General features: G+C 33.6%; 1 protein-coding gene across 4 annotated transcripts in view; it reads left to right on the top strand.

Moving 5' to 3' along the window:
* DENND1B (DENN domain containing 1B) overlaps positions 1–16,637 on the top strand; it is a 245,462-nt gene that overhangs the window by 54,307 nt on the left and 174,518 nt on the right. For 3 of the 4 annotated variants that reach the window (XM_087424343.1, XM_087424345.1, XM_087424344.1), the window contains exon 3: positions 10,620–10,663. The exons of the other annotated variant lie outside the window; for it this stretch is intronic. In XM_087424343.1, coding sequence (XP_087280469.1) covers positions 10,620–10,663 — 44 coding nt within the window. The remainder of the gene's footprint in view (positions 1–10,619; positions 10,664–16,637) is intronic. 4 annotated transcript variants of the gene reach the window in all.

Genomic DNA, 16,637 nt, shown 5'->3' on the forward strand with positions numbered 1-16,637 from the left:
AAACAATACAAGAACAAAATGAGAAGTTCAACAACGAGATAGAAAACATAAAAAGAACCAAACAAATTTTGGAGCTGAAGAATACAATGACTGAACTGAATAAATTGATAGAGAGCTTCAACATCAGACCAGACCAAGCAGAAGAAAGAATCTGTGAGTTCAAAGACAGATCATTTGAAATTAACCCCTCAAAGGAACAAAAAGAAGAAAGAATGAAAGGGAATGATGAAAGCCCGTAAGTCTTATGAGACACCATTAAAACAATCTACATACTGTTGGAGTCCCAGAAGGAGAAGAGAGGAAGTAAGGGGTAGAAAGCTTGTTTAAAGAAATAATAGCTGAGAACTTCTCTTTGCTGTGGAGAGATTTGGACATCCAGTTCATGAAGTTAATAGATCACCCCCACATTTCAATCCAAAATGATCTTCTCCAAGACACATTATAATAAAACTATCTAAAATCAAAGACAAAGAGAGAATTTTAAAAGTAGCAAGAGAAAAAGTTTCTCTTGTGAAAGGAACTCTCCCCATAAGGCTAATAGCACATTTCTCTGCAGAGACTTTACAGGCCAGGAGAGAATGGGATGATATATTCAAAATGTTGAAAGAAACAGACTGCCAACCAAGAGTACTTTACCCAGCAAAGTTGTCCTTCAGAAATGAAGATTAGATAAAGACTGTCTCAGATAAACAAAAGCTGAGGTAGTTCATCACCACTAGACCTGCCTCCTAAGAAATGCTGGAAGGAGTTCTTCAAGCTGAAATGAAAGGATGCTAACTAGTAACATGAAAACATATGAAAAGAAACAACACACTGGTAAAGGCAAGTATATAGTCAAATTCAGCATGCTCTAATACTGTAATATGATGGTGTGTTAACTGCTCTAGTATAAAGATTGAAGGACAAAAGTATTAAAAATGTTATAACTACAATAATTTGTTAATGAATTTACGATATGAAAAGACATAAGGTATAACATCAAAAACATAAAATATGTGTGTGGGGAATAAAAGGGTAGAGTTTCTATATGCAATTGAAATTAAGTGTTGTCAGGTTAAAATAGACTGTTATATCTATAAGATTTTTCAAGTGAGCCTCAGGGTAACCACAAAACAAAAATCTATAGTAGATACAGGATAAAGAGAAGGTAATTAAAGTATACCACTACAGAAAATCGTCAGTTCACAAAGCAAGAGAGGAAGAAAGGAACTACAAAACAGCCAGAAAACAGTGAAAAAGGTGGCAATAGTATGTCCTTATCTATAAAAAATTACTTTAAATGTAAATGGACTAAATTCTCCAATCAAAAGGCATTGAGTGGCTGAATGGATAAAAAAACAAGACGTAACTACATACTACCTGTAAGAGACTTCAGCCTCAGAGATGCACATAGGCTCAAAGTGAAGCAATGGAAAAAGATATTACACGCAAATAGAAACTAAAAGAGAGCAGAGGTAGCTATATTTATATCAGACAAAATAGACAGTCAAAAACTGTCATAAGAGACAAGGTCATTATATAATGATAAAGGGGTCACTTCATCAGGAGGATATAACAATTGTAAATATATATGCATCGTACATCAGAACACCTAAATATATCAAGCACTGCTAACAGATCTGAATGGAGTATTAGACAACAGTACAATAATAGAGGACTTTAATACCCTGCTTTCAACAATGCATAAATCATTCAGGCAAAAAATAAATAAGGAAACATTGGACTTGAACCATACTTTAGATCAAATAGACCCAACAGACATATATAGAACATTCATCCAGCAGCACACATGGAACATTCTTCAGGATAGAGCATATGTTAGGTCACAAAATAAGTCTCGGTAAATTTAAAAAGATTGAAATTATACCACGTATCTTTTCCAATCACAATGGTATGAAACTAGAAATTAATAACAGGAGGAAAACTGGAAAATTCACAAATATGTGTAAATTAAACAGCACATTCCTGAATAACCAGTGAGTCAAAGATTAAGTCAAAAGAGAAATATATTGAAACAAACAAAAATGGAAACATAACATACTAAAACTTATGGGATGCAGCAAAAGCAGTGCGAAGAGGGAAATTTGTAGTGATAAATGCCTGCATTAATAAAAAAGAAAGATCTCAAACAACCTAACTTTACACCTCAAGGAACTAGAAAAAGGACAGACTAAACCTAAAGTTGGCAGAAGGAAGGAGATAACAGATTAGAGCAGAAATAAATGAAATGAGAATGAAAAAACAATAGAAAAGATCAACAAAACTAAGGGTTGGCTTTTTAAAAAGACAAACAAAATCTTTAGCTAGACTTACCAAAAAAAAAGAGAGAGAGAGAGGACTCATATAAATAAAATTATAAATGAAAAAGGAGACATTACAGCTGATACCACAGAAATACAAAGGATCATAAGAGACTGCTATGAACAACTATATGCAAACAAATTGGAGAACTCAGAAGAAATGGATAAATTCCTAGGAACATACAACCTACTATGTCTGAATCATGAGGAAGTAGAAAATTTGAACAGCCCAATAATAAGTAAGGAGATTGAATCAGTAATCAAAAGCCTTCCAACAAAGAAAGCCTAAGACCAGATAGCTTCGCAAGTGAGTTCTACCAAACAGTTAAAGAAGAATTAACAGCAATTCTTATTTAACTCTTCCAAAAAATTGAAGAGGAGAGAACACTCCCAAACTGATTTTATAAGGCCAGCATTACCCTGATACCAAAGCCAGATGAGGATACTAAAAATAAAGAATACTATAGGCCAATATCCCTGATGAATATGGGTGCAAAAATTCTCAGCAAAATACTGGCAAACTGAATTCAACAGCACATTAAAAGGATCATACCCTATTATCAAGTGAGATTTGCCCCTGGGATTCAAGAATGGTTCAACATATGCAAATCAATAAATGTGATACATCACATTAATAGAATTAAAGATAAAAATCATATGATCATCTCAATAGATCAGAAAAAGCATCCTTTTGTGATTAAAACTCGCAACAAATTGGTTATAGAAGGAACATACCTCAACATAATAAGGGCCATATATGACGACGTTATAGCTAATACCATACTCAACAGTGAAATGTTGAAAGCTTTCCCTCTAAGGTCAGCAAGACAAGGATGCCCACTCTCACCATTCTTATTCAGCATAGTACTGGAAGTCCTAGGCAGAGCAATTAGGCAAGAAAAAGAAGTAAGACATCCAAATAGGGAAGAAAGAAGTAAAATTGTCTGTTTTTTGATGACATGATCTTATATGTAGAAAATCCTAAAGAATCAACCAAAAATCTATTAGAACTAATAAACAGTCACGTTTCAGTATACAAAATCAACATACAAAAATCAGTTGCATTTCTATACACTAACAGTGAACTATCTGAAAGAGAAATAAAGAAAACAATCCCATTTACAACAGCGTCAAAAACAACACTTAGGAATAAATTTAACCAAGGAAGTGAAAGATCTATACACTGAAAACTGTAAGATATTGATGAAAGAAATTGAAGAAGACACAAATAAATGGAAAGATACCCATGTTCATGGATTGGAAGAATTAATGTTGTTAAGATGTGCCTGCTACTGAAAGCCATCTATAGATTCAATATAATACTTACCAAATTCCAGTGTCATTTTTCACAGAAATAGAAAAAACAATTCCAAAATTCATATGGAACTACAAAAGGCCATGAATAGCCAAAGCAGTAATGAGAAAGAACAAACCTGGAGGCATCACACCTACGATTTCAAACTATATTAAAAAATATAGTAATCAAAACAGTGGGGTACTGGCATAAAACCAGATGCGTAGACCAGTGGAACAGAATCCAGAGCCTAGAAATAAATCCACACGTATATGGTCGACTAATATTTGACAAGGGAACCAAGAGTACTCATTGTGGAAAGGACAGTCTCTTCAATAAAGGGTATTGGGAAAACTGGGTATCCACATGCAAATCAATCAAACGAATGAAAGTTGGACCGTGTTGCCAATCACAAAAATTAACTGGAAATGGATTAAAGACTTAAACGTAAGAACTGAAACCATAAAACTTCTAGAAGAAAACATAGGCAGTAAGCTCCTTGACATCAGTCTTAGCAATGATTTTTTGGATAATGACACCAAAAGCACAAGCAACAAAAACAAAAATTAGCAAGTGAGGCTACATCAAACTAAAAAGCTTCTGCACAGCAAAAGAAACCATCAAGAAAATGAAAAGGCAACCTATGGAATGGGAGAAAATATTTGCAAACCATATATCTGATAAGGAGTTAATATCCAAAACATATAAGGAACTCACACAGCTCATACAATAGCAAAAAAAAAAAAACAAATAATTTGATTAAAAAATGGGCAGAGGACTTGAATAGACATTTTTCAGAAGAAGACGTATTGGCCAACGATACATGAAAAGGTACTCAACATCACTAATTATCATGGAAATGCAAATCAAAATCATAGTGAGATGTTATCTCACATCTATTAAAATGACTATTATACGACAAGAGAAAATAAATGCTGGCAAGGATGTGGAGAAAAGGGAACCCTGGTTCACTGTTGGTGGGAATGCAAATGGATACAGCCACTATGAAAAACAGTATGGAGGTTCTTCAAAAAATTAAAAATAGAAGTACCATATGAGCCAGAAATTTCACTTCTGGGTTTGTATCTGAAGAAGATGAAATCAGTATCGCAAAGAGATATCTGCACTCTTATGTTCATTGCAGCATTATTTACAGTAGTCAAAATATGGAAACAACCAAAATGTCCATCAATGAATGAATGGATAAAGAAAATGTGGTATGTATATACGATGGAATATTATTTAGCCATTAAAAAAAGGATATCTTGCCATTTGCAACAACATGGATGGACTTCAAGGGCATTATGCTAAGTGAAATAAGTCAGAGAAAGACATACTGTATGATCTCAATCATATGTGGCGTCTAAAACCGTTGAACTCAGAGAAACAGAGTAAAATGGTGATTGCTAGGGGCTGAAGGTTAGGGGGAAATGGAGGGGTTGATCCAAGAGTACAAACTTTCAGTTATAAGATGGAAAGTTCCAGGGATCTAATGTACAGCATGATGACTATAGTTAACAGTACTGTATGGTGTACTTTAAAGTTGTTACAAGAGTAGAGCTTTAGTGTTCTCACCGTAACAAGAACAAATTAGTAATTATGTGAGGTAAAGGATATCTTAACTAACTAATCTTATTGTGGTAAACATTTCACAATATATATGTTTATCAAATCATCACATTGTACACCTTAAACTTACACAATGTTATATGTCAATTATATCTCAATAAACTGGAAAAATTATAGTTTTAACTGTAGTTATCTAATTCCATGCTTTTCAATCTTTTTCACATAATAGCATATGTAGAAAATGATGTTTATATGGTATACTTGGGTAAACAGATGAGCCTGTTCTTTCAGATCATCCTAGAGAGAAGGGGGAAGGCCTGGGAGATAGGAGGAGAGGAGGGAAACTGATTTTCTGTTTTTCAACACCAGCCTCTGATCACAGACAGAAAGCATTGTTATTCACAGATACAAGACAAGAACTTCAGCTGCCTAATTTCATAATTACAAATGCTTCCATTTATTTATTTTACCATATTTCTCATTCCTACAGTCTTCAGATATGTGTAGTAGATTTTCTACTGAAAATATACCATTTTAAAATGCATATCTATGATTTGATATAATATTTAATAGTAATGGGTTTCACAGGAAAAAATGACTTCCCTTTTTATTAGCTTTAGATTAGCAACACGTATCCATAACCACTCTTCTCTTTAAATTCTCTTTCCATCCGCACTTGGCTGCCAGAACCCTCAACCCTGACTGAAACTACCAATTATCTCTCGCACCTAGACTGTTGGATGATGATGGGGAAATACCACATTGTTGCCATTAAACACCAGGTTGGACACCTGCCAAATTAAGTACTCAACAGTGCCTGAAACAGTTATTTCACTCCAACAACTTCTCTCTTAGCAGAGAGCTTTGCTCTTGCTACACAGAAAATTAGCAGTTTTTACGCAAAACTCTTATCTTTGCATCACAAATTCTAAAGTCTACTTGGATTTGTGTTTTCTCTGCTCTTTTCTTTTTCCTGTAACAGAGGAAGTTATGCTCCAGCTTCTGTCCAATGCTCATCTCACTCTCTTCATCAGGATCCCCCTCTTCCTGCCTTTTCAGGGGTATTGTATCCCTCCTTTTCTGGCTCTCTGCTGGCTCATTAATTCCCATCCGCATTTAAACATGTTCAAGTCTGCACCAGTCTCAAAGAAAAAAACGAACAAACATCTATCTAGCTTCATTTCTCACGCCTCCTGCCTTTACTTTCTTCTTCCTTATGCAGTCTTTATTAAATAAGTTGCCTCCATATACACTGCCCCTCTTTCGTCATACTCCATATTCTTCTTAAATGTGTTTTCTGCTTCCTATCCTTCCACTGACACTCATTTTGCTGTGGCTTTATACTTTAAATATAGTTGTCATTCTTTAATCATCACCTTGCTTAATGTTTTGCCACATTTGTTTGAGAATTTTTTAGATATGCTCTCTTCCTGTGACTTTCATAACAATATATACACTTTAGCTGTATTCTTTGTACATTTCTAGTTGTTCTTTCTCATTTGGTTTATGTCACCATCTGCTTTAGTGGCTTCCGGTGATACCTAGGATACATTTTAAACTCTGTAGTCTGGCACCGGACTCTCCAGCTTCATCCCTTGACATTCTGTCTCTCCTACTCTACATTTTAGATATGTTACATTTTTCTTTTTCAGTTTCTAAAATGTATTCTGCTTTTTTTTTAGCCTCCAAAACTTCATGCATATTGTTTCTCCAGTCTGGAATATTCTTCCCTGCCCACTTTATAGCCCAAATCATCCTTTGCTTGTCTAACTTAAGTGTTAGTTTACATGTATTTTCCCTCTGAAGTGCTTCTATGACTCTAAATTAGATTAGATTTCCTTATCTTGTCCTGTGGCATCCTGGCCTTTCAGTAAGACACTCATTAAATTTTATTGCATTATGTGTTTAGAGGTCCTTCTTTTCTACAGGTTGTAGAGATCCTATTTTGTTTAGTTCACTATTATATCTCCATAGGTAAAAGAATAAAAATTACACATTTTGTGTACTGATTCTTGCTCGTTTACATTCAACGGACATCATCATTCCTTCATTAGTAACCGTATTTGAAATTATCAAGCCAGTGAATTTTTAAGTTGAGTTAAAGTGTTCCTACAGGATACCGGTTTAAAACAATACTTTGCACAAAAACTAGATAGCTCTTTGACATTTTTCTCCATGTATGCTGTAGGGCTTTGGAGGGCAGGGACTTCTCCTGTTTCTCTAGCACTGCACAGGTTTTTGAATGAAATAAATTGAACTTAAGTTAAATAGGACAGAGAAATGTATTGATTATGGAAGTTATTTAAAATAGCTGCTTTTTAGATCTTAACTGAGAAAGTTCTAGTCTCTGACATTAACTAGCTGTATGACTAAGACAAACTCCTCATTGTTTTGGCATCAATTTCCTTATTTATAAAATTTTGATTCTACAGTGTAGGTAAATAAGCACTGAAAGCTATAATCAAGAAAAATACTTACTAATATATATTCTACCTTTTCAAAAGCATATAGTCTCTGAACCGTGGTTTTACAAATGCATAATTTTGAAGATATTTATCTGTGAATTCCACAGAATTAAGTAAATATTATTCATTTATGCAAATTGGAAAGTTTTCCCTGCATTTTTTTTATAGTGTAGTTGAATCACACTAGTATTTTAAGTTATTTTAATTTTTGTTTTCAATTAAAGGCCAGAAAACGTGAAAGATCTATTACAAAGGAAAATAAAATATTACTGAATTTATCTCACTTTACATTTTAAAAGAGCCTTAATTGTAAATTTGGAATACTTGTGATGGCGATACAAAAATACTTTAAATATTCACCTTCCGAATTTACTGATTTAATAAAACTTTGTATATTTTTCTTGCTACACTGTAACATTATCTCATTAAAATAAAAGATGAACTGTATTTATGTAAAAGTCAAGTTATGTATTCTCCCTTTTATATTTATTTGGTTTCTAGATTGTTGGTGGCAAAGTTTCTTTTTAAATTAAGGTATGGAGTGTCCTTTGAATTAATAGTAGACATTGGGAAGAAGAGAAACACAGTGTGTATCAGTCATCTCTGGCAGCGATGACTCCTGCCAGCAGTTCCCATCGTTTCATCCCTAAAATCAGCATAAAATGGACCCTAACATTGCTAGGTCAGATCTGGTATCTGGAAAGTAATCCTCAGGGAACAGAAAATTCAGTCTTGGTGCATAAATTTGTAGAATCCGATTATTATTATTTTTTTCGGAGCCCTTTTGTTTCTTCCTTTGCAGTACTTGTGGAAAGTTGACCTGACAACATAGGCAGTAGCTAAGTTGATCTATTTCAAAATATGGATGCACATGATTATAATAAAGTTCTGAGTGCTGAAGTGTAAAATTTATTTAATTAAAAGAAAAGAAATAGGACGTTTTCCAGTAAATGATTAAACCAATAGATGCTGTTTTCCTGTATTCACTTGTGCGTACTCTGTGGAAGAAAACGGATGATACAGAAAAAAACACTGTAGTCGGGGGTGAGAGAAGTGAGGTAGCAACGTACTTAGGTAAATGCTGCAAACAATGGGGGCAGACTGTGAGGGCTAGACAACAACGTAAATGTCCTGCTTTTAAGACGCAGTTGGAAGAAATTTGTCACACACATTTTCTTACTGTGTCACACACACAGTAACTATAAAATTGAGGTTGTTGAAAAGGGATATTTTAAATGTTCACATTGAAACTCTTTAACTCCATTAGTTATAAGAAAGGACTATTCTATGTTTCTGCATGATGATTTGTTTATATGGCCATTAGTTATTGTATTAATTTATCAAGATAATACCTTTGATTAATATTTCTTGAAAATTCCATCACACACTTTTGTTTTATGAGATTCAAAACTTAATAACTACCATTTTGGTAAAAGTGCCACATAAAGACACACACACACACATATATATATTTTTCCAACATAATCTTCCACAGGACATTAATGGCTGAGTATTTGTAGATGATCTGTATTTGTAATACATGTCACATTCACTTTAGAAATGTGTACATATTGTTTTACGTGAGGGAAAAATCATTTAATATTACTGTCATAAATTTATAATGCATTATTATTATATAAGATGTTTTAAATAATTTCTTATTTAGATTCATTTATGTAGAAACTTTTTATTCCTTAATAAATAAAAAGGTTAATTGTAGAAAGCATGCTTTCTTTTCTAAGTTAAAATATTTGAAAAAAATTCTTTTGAACTTAAGTAACACAACGAGAGGAGCCAGCTCATGCTAAAAATGTTGCTAAGTAACTATTGAGTTTTTGCATTAAAAACTTGAAATTATACATCCTTAGACTATATTTTTAAAAAAAGCTATATGCAATAGTGGAAATAATGGAATAGAGGTATAATTTTTTAGTGACTGGGTACATAAAGTGATATCTTTGATCTACCAAATCTTTTTTACTTGGAGTGGAATCTAAATCCTCCCATATTGGTGATACTTGTTACTTATATTATCTTGGGCTTTCAAAGGCTTTTTCAGAAGTAATATTATCTATTGTACATTACCTTTTTAAAGCATGTTTACAGTTTTCAGAAGTTTGTTTTTGACAGAATTAAAAAATAAGTATGTGACCAAAATATTTATTAGTGATATGATAATTAAAAGGACTTCTTTTTATTATATTAAGTAGAAGAGAGATGTGAGAAATAATGAAAATGAAAAACCAGTGTGAATATTTATAAAACATTGATTTGTATATATAAGTAACTAGATATAACATATTAGAAAAATTTCTCTGAAGTGCCCTGCAAATATCAATTGTATTTTAACTAAGCTTGCTCCATTGTAATTACCAACTTATCCATTATTTTTAAAAGTGCTTTACAGAGTTGCAGACATGGGATTTCAAAACTGAACTTTGATGTACACCTGAAACTAATATAATATTATATGTCAACTATACTTCAATAAAAAAAAAGTTGGAAAAAACTGAACTTTGATATAAAGCAAACATTATTACGATTTTCATAAATTTTTATTTAGAATTTTAAGTGGAAATTTAAGGTGATGTATTTTGGTCTAGTCTCTAAGGGCTATAATATATTTGAGTACCTATTTACCACATTTATATTTTTCTTTTCAATTAAAATAAATATGTAAAGTATAGTTGAATCTGAAAATTTATATTTCAAAATCTTAAAATCTCAAGTATATAAATAAAAAAGTGAGCTGCTAAAAGAAATAATGATTTTTAATAATCTGTTATTTCATTTGTTCCTGTTCCGAAGGTCATTAAAACCCTTAAAAGTTCAAAATATTTAATTTTGACCTCATCAACTATAAATGTTTAAAGAAAAATTTAATAATTATGAAAAACGTAGCTCTGACAATTTTAAGAGTATTTTAACAAGACCGTTGCTTTAAATGTGTTCGTTTGCCTCTGTTTAATGCCATGTGTCAATTATTTACAGATCCAGTGGTATTGTGGAAATTCCCAGAGGACTTTGGAGATCAGGTTGGAACCACATAATTTTTAAAAAACATTTAAAATTGGAGTATTATGATTATTCCTACTGTTACTGCTGCTACTGCTACTACACATGAATTGCTATAATTATTTTCTCTTGATCAACTGTGAGGAAAAAAAGCCGTGTGTGCAGAATATATATGGGAAGAATCTTTTAAAGTAACCAAGTGGTTGGGTGATGAAGAAGCTCTTATATTGAAACTAAGGGGAACTGAATGTTTACAGTTTCAGCATATTTTTACACTCAATTCTATGGAATATATATTTGGAAACATTTAAAAATTTCCTCATCAAAAAAACTTGGCAATACTAAACGTTGATACCCTCTGATTATTTCTGTCTACTTAGAAGTCAGTAGTAACTGCTGTAAATAAGTGATCAATTTTCTCCTTGTTAAAGTGCTATCTGAATCATTTACATATGTAAGTTGAATTGACAATATTTTCTTATTTTTAAGTAATTCTAACTATAGCTTTATTTTCTTAAAAGAAAATGGGAGACTTCAGGATGAATTTATTCCATTTGTATTTTATATTGTAGTCTTCTGTAGTGCCTTAAGTATTTAGTATGAACAAAATGATGAATTATTTTGATATGATGTATTTAAATAGAAAAATCTTTAAAAATTTATATTACAAATTTATCATTTTGAAGTGAATTTTGTAATATATGGCTAACAATACAAATTTAAATTTTGATAGAAATAACTACTTTTTCTGAAAATTGAATGAACAGGTTCCTTTTTTTTGTCTGCAAAGAAATGGGATAAAATAGCCGTGTCACTGTTAAAATCATAAAATTATAATACTATAAGTTTAACCATAATTTAAGTGCACAGATATGATTCTCATAATTTACAAAAATGAAAGCTGATAAAAGTATTCATTTAAAGCAATTCATTCTGAAATAAGTATACAGATATATGATTTCTATATATGTGGAAGAATAATTTTCTTCTTGTGAAAATCAATATATAAGACTAGGAAATTACACTGAAAAAGTCAGTTAAGTGGGCATGTTAAATATTTAGAGCTAGTGCAATCCTTGACTGTTGTTTCACGTAAAAAGAAAGTATGCACTTTGAATTTGTTTTTAGCTCTTTAGAGAAAGAATAGATTTATGTCTTAAGTGCGTAAAAGAAGTCCCTACAGTGAAGACATGATTTGGGAATACGAAGCTTAGTTGGGTTTGTTCCCAAGTAATGTATAGTTAGGTTAGAGCCTTACTGACTCATTTTACCATTCTGAAATACTCTTCTCTTGATCTTCTCAATTCTCTCTTGTCCGCTGACGGAAGAACAAACCTCCTGTCCAGGATTGCTTTTTTGTTTTTGTAATTTTTACCTCTTAAACTCTGCCTGAGAATTCGTAGGGGACCTGAAGGTTCCTAACTTTGAGTTCACATAAGGCTGATAGTGTGCTTGTCAAGTTCAGCTACAGTAAAATTTTTAGTGAGACTAGCTATTGCTGTTCCTCTTTGTGACTGATAAACTGGTGATTGGAATTTTTTAGTTGGGGCTGAATTGTTGTTTTGTTTCTCAAATTCATGAGGTCAATGGAACATTAATAAGCCCTCACATACTTAGTAAAATACAAAAGCAATTAACCATGTAATGGTGGGGATGAACATTCATAACCCACAGCCAGGATTCCAGTTCACAGCAGTTGTTACAGACTTTTTGAAGGTTAGAGCTGAAAGGAGCTTTAGATAACATTTTGTCTATTTCACTTTCTATCTAAAGAAACCAAACTTTATATGGGAATCTACCCTAGAGCCTTGAAGAATGGTTTTTCTATATGCTTATTGGTGAATGTTTTGAATACTACAGATGACACAAGTACTCTGTGTATGTTTCTCATCCTTCTTACCTTTTACTACTTTCCTATACTGTCTGCTTCTTCCTAACCAGCCTTTTCACTGGGTGACTGCTACAGTAATAATTCTTAAGAAGCTCTTTATTTAGCTCTTACCATGTACTGGACACTATACTAGGTGCTTTCTGTGCGTAATTCATTTTATCTGCAAATCCTTCCAGCAACTGCTAGGTGATGGTATCATCTTTGAAACTTAAGTGAGGCTTAAGTAAGAAACTTGCCTGAGATCACACTGCTTATAAAAGGCGTAGCTAAGATTTGAGGGCAAGTTTGTCTGACTCAAAAGCATGTACTATAACAATTAAGCTCTATTGTTCTTTCTGCTTGGAATGCTGACCCAAACCCTACTCATTTATTTTAGCTCTTTTTAAAAAAGTTTATCATGGCTTTTTTTCTAAGTATGTTTATAATTTGAAAGCAGTGTGTTATTTAATGCAGAGAAATAATATCAATTCATTACCCCTTTGGTTCTGCTACATGGAGTTGTTGGTCTGTCACACGCATTGGCTTATTATATATTCTTTGAGTGTGTTTTCCTTCTTTTGACAATAGAAGAACCAATGCGACAACCCAAATTACATTTCAGGAGCTGTAATTATATATATATTTTTGGCACAGTGGATAATTTTGTATAGGGGAGTAGGAGATGAAAGTATAAATGTATATTGGGCTGGGTTTTGGCAAAAATTAAAGGCCTTGCTAAAGAATTAGACCTTAAAATGAACTTGTGGAGTGTATGATTTAACAAAATATGTTAGGAAGGTTAATCTGGAAGAGATTTCAGTATGAATTGGTTGTGGGAGAAACTGGAGGCAAGGATATTAGTTGGCTATTATAGTAGTTCAGCCGAGGAGTAAGATGATCTGAAAGAGTTGATTACATTAGGAATGAAAAAGAAGATGATTGTAAGGGCGGGGTGGGGGGCGGGAAAGATTGCATGCATGCAAAGGTGTTTTGGGGTGGATAGGATGGAGAAGAGTAATGAAGAGAGGATGAGTTTGATTTTTGTCACTTCAAGAAACGTTGAATTCTTTTCTGTGCAAGTGATGGGAGGGACTTTGGAGATTTGAGAAGAGTGGAGAATGTTTGCAACCTCAGGAAATACAGAGGTGTGAATGAGTTTGAGGATTACCAAACAAATTTAGTTGATGCCACACTTAGGTTTTGCAAATACACTGAGGGCTGTGGCTGAGAAGATTAATGCACAACAAATCTTCCATCCATGTACTACTATTTGCCATACCTCCTCTTACATTTGTGAGAGGTTCACTGCTTCTGTAAGAAATGAGTACTTTTGTTTCTTTTTGCTGCTATCAAGCTAATGTCTCCATTGCCCGTATTTCCCTGTTGTTCACATTTATACTTCATGGCTTGAGGCCATTTTTCAGAATACTTAATTTTTTTCTCCTACTCTCTGCTTGTCATTTTCATGGTTCACTTTTCTGTAGCCTTGCTGCTTGCAAGTACTGTTGACCTCTTAGGGTCATAGTTTGTGTTTTTTGAGTGAGAGGAGTCAGTGTTGGTGAGAGAAATACATTTTTAGAGAGGGGTCAAAAATAATGCTGGAATCAAACAGATTTGTGTGTGAATCTTAGCTCTGTATTTACAGATTGTGTGAAGTGTTGCTTTGGGCAAGGGACTTAATCTCTCTTGATTCCTCCTTTGCAAGATGGGGCTGATTTTACCGATCTGACAAAATTATGATAAGAATGAAATGATCTAAAGTCTGTAGAGCACTCAGCATAGGCCTGGCACATAGAAAACACTCCATAAATGTGAACCACTCGTTTTATTAGGATAGTGCAAGGCCATGCATGTTTATTAATGATGAGGACTAGATAAAACTGCTTTATGTGGAGTATAGTTTTTATAGTTGAATAACAAGTTTGAGAATTATACTGCTTTATAGACTTTCGGGAAGATTTATAATTTAATAGCATAAGAGGTACTAACGTGAAAATTCTGTTCTAATGTTTGCTTTCTGACTTTCTTAATTTGTTTCTGTACCGTTAGTTGATGACTACAGTGGATTTATGCTGTTTAATTGACAAAACTTTGTTGCAGCTTTTAGTTAGCTATTTTTGATGAAAATCTTATGCTGTGTTTAGAGTTTCCTTTTTTCAGGATGGCTCCCAATCTTTTAGTAATGGCCAAGAAGACATCAGACATTGTGAAGACTATTTGCTCAGTTTTTAGGTAGGAATAATAAGATTATGAAGAGGTGCCTCCAAGTCGCACTTCTAACCCTTCAGTCTCTCAGTTCTTTTCCTATTTTCACACTGACTACAGGCCTTTCATGCTTCTGGGCCATTTCATATGCCTCAGATGCCCTTTTCCCATTTTTCTGATGTACTTCCTCCATAATGCAATTGAATTGTTTTATCTGCTGTGGTATAATGAGGCATTTCTCTTTTTGTGTTCCATACTCATGTTTGTATTACTGTGCCTGCTGCAGTCTCTGACACGGAATAGTTGTTCTTGTGTCTTATTTCCAAGAACATTCCCGCTTAAGCTTCTTTCCCAAGCCAGGGTCTTTATATATTTCTTTTGACTTATCTTTCCCCCACTCAACTGCTGTAACCAATCTGTCGTCAAATCCTATTGTTTGTGCCTCTTTTATGTCTTGTAAATCTATCTGTGTCTCTCTGTTTCTAGAGTCCTTTGCTTAATTCACATCCTCCTAACTCTTCACGTTTATTTTTGTCCCTATTTAATTTATTCTCCAGGGTGTAACTAGAATGATCTAAAAGACAATGGAAGGATCTCTCTAAAAGACAAATACTGCTACTGATATCCCTACTGTCACTGGTTCCTTACCATGTGCTAGGCAGTCTTCTAAGTACTTTACCTGAATTAGCCCATTTAATCCTCATAAAACCCCTATGAGCTAAGGGACTACTGTAATTCTGATTTTACGGATGAAGAAATAGAACTGCAGAGTACTTAATTTACATGGCGGAAGTCCTCAACCAGTAGGTAGAGCCTTCTTCCGAGCCAGGCAGTATGACTCCAGAGCCCCCAGTCCTAAAGACTTGCTTAAACTCAGGACTCCCCACTGATGCTTTCAAGATAAAGTCAACCTTCTTAATATTATCAAGTCCCTTGTTTAAAGTCCCTTGTTTACATTTGAGCCTCATATTTCTGTATCTCCGTTTCCTTTCTCTATTAAAAAAAAATGGTCTGTACGTCATAATAAACCTTGGTTTCTCTTATGTACCATTCATATACATTCTCTCTCTGATCATAGGAGTCTTTCTGTCTGAAATGCTAGCCTCCTGTGTGCACTCCGCTTTGCCTACCTTTCTTTCTCTTGGCTTAGAGCTCATTTCCTCTAAGAAGCCATTTTATGTCACAGGTCCAGATTATGTCTCCTGGCATTCCCCCGCCATTTTACGTTTCCCACGTTATGGCACTTATTAGATCTGTCATCTCTTCACTTTATGTTTACCTCATTAGATTAAATGTCCCTGAGACTAGTTTTAAAGAATAATTTTTAAAAGAAGATATAATCCTGAATTTAATACAAATATAAGATTTTATTTTTGTTGAAGTTTCTTTTTAACTCATTAATTGATGAAGGTACCAGTAAAATGTTACAGCCTATTCAAAAGAGAGTTGAAAGTATAGCAATTTTATATAGATAAATCAGAAATGCTGTGATAAATTTACAAATAGAAGTAAAAGTGGCTTTTTTTACATGGGGAGTGAGGGAGGAGTGAAATCAGTTGTCCCTCCATCAGACATGTCTGTGGACAAATATCATTTGCATTGCTATCATTTATCCACAATTTACAGAGTTGTAAAATAGCTTAAAGACAATGAAAGGCACAGAGCCCTAGAAGAGTGTGTTAGGCAATGGCTTGTTTTCCATTGAAGACAACTAGTAATCTTTTGGTCCATTTCAGTCTTTCACCATTTTTCCCTGTAGTCTTTCTCTCCCTCTTGCAAGCATAGTAATATCAAAGAAAGATTATTCTAGAGAACAAAATAAGACACGTCCTGTTTGGTTTGGCCTGATTGTTTACGTTGGTGCAGCAAGAGTGTTAATTTAGCCTATAAGCCTCCATGAATCTACTTTACATATCTAG

Source organism: Ceratotherium simum, chromosome 36, assembly GCF_057802395.1.
Source record: "Ceratotherium simum simum isolate JZ-2026a chromosome 36, ASM5780239v1, whole genome shotgun sequence".
NCBI classification, from domain to species: Eukaryota; Metazoa; Chordata; class Mammalia; order Perissodactyla; family Rhinocerotidae; genus Ceratotherium; species Ceratotherium simum.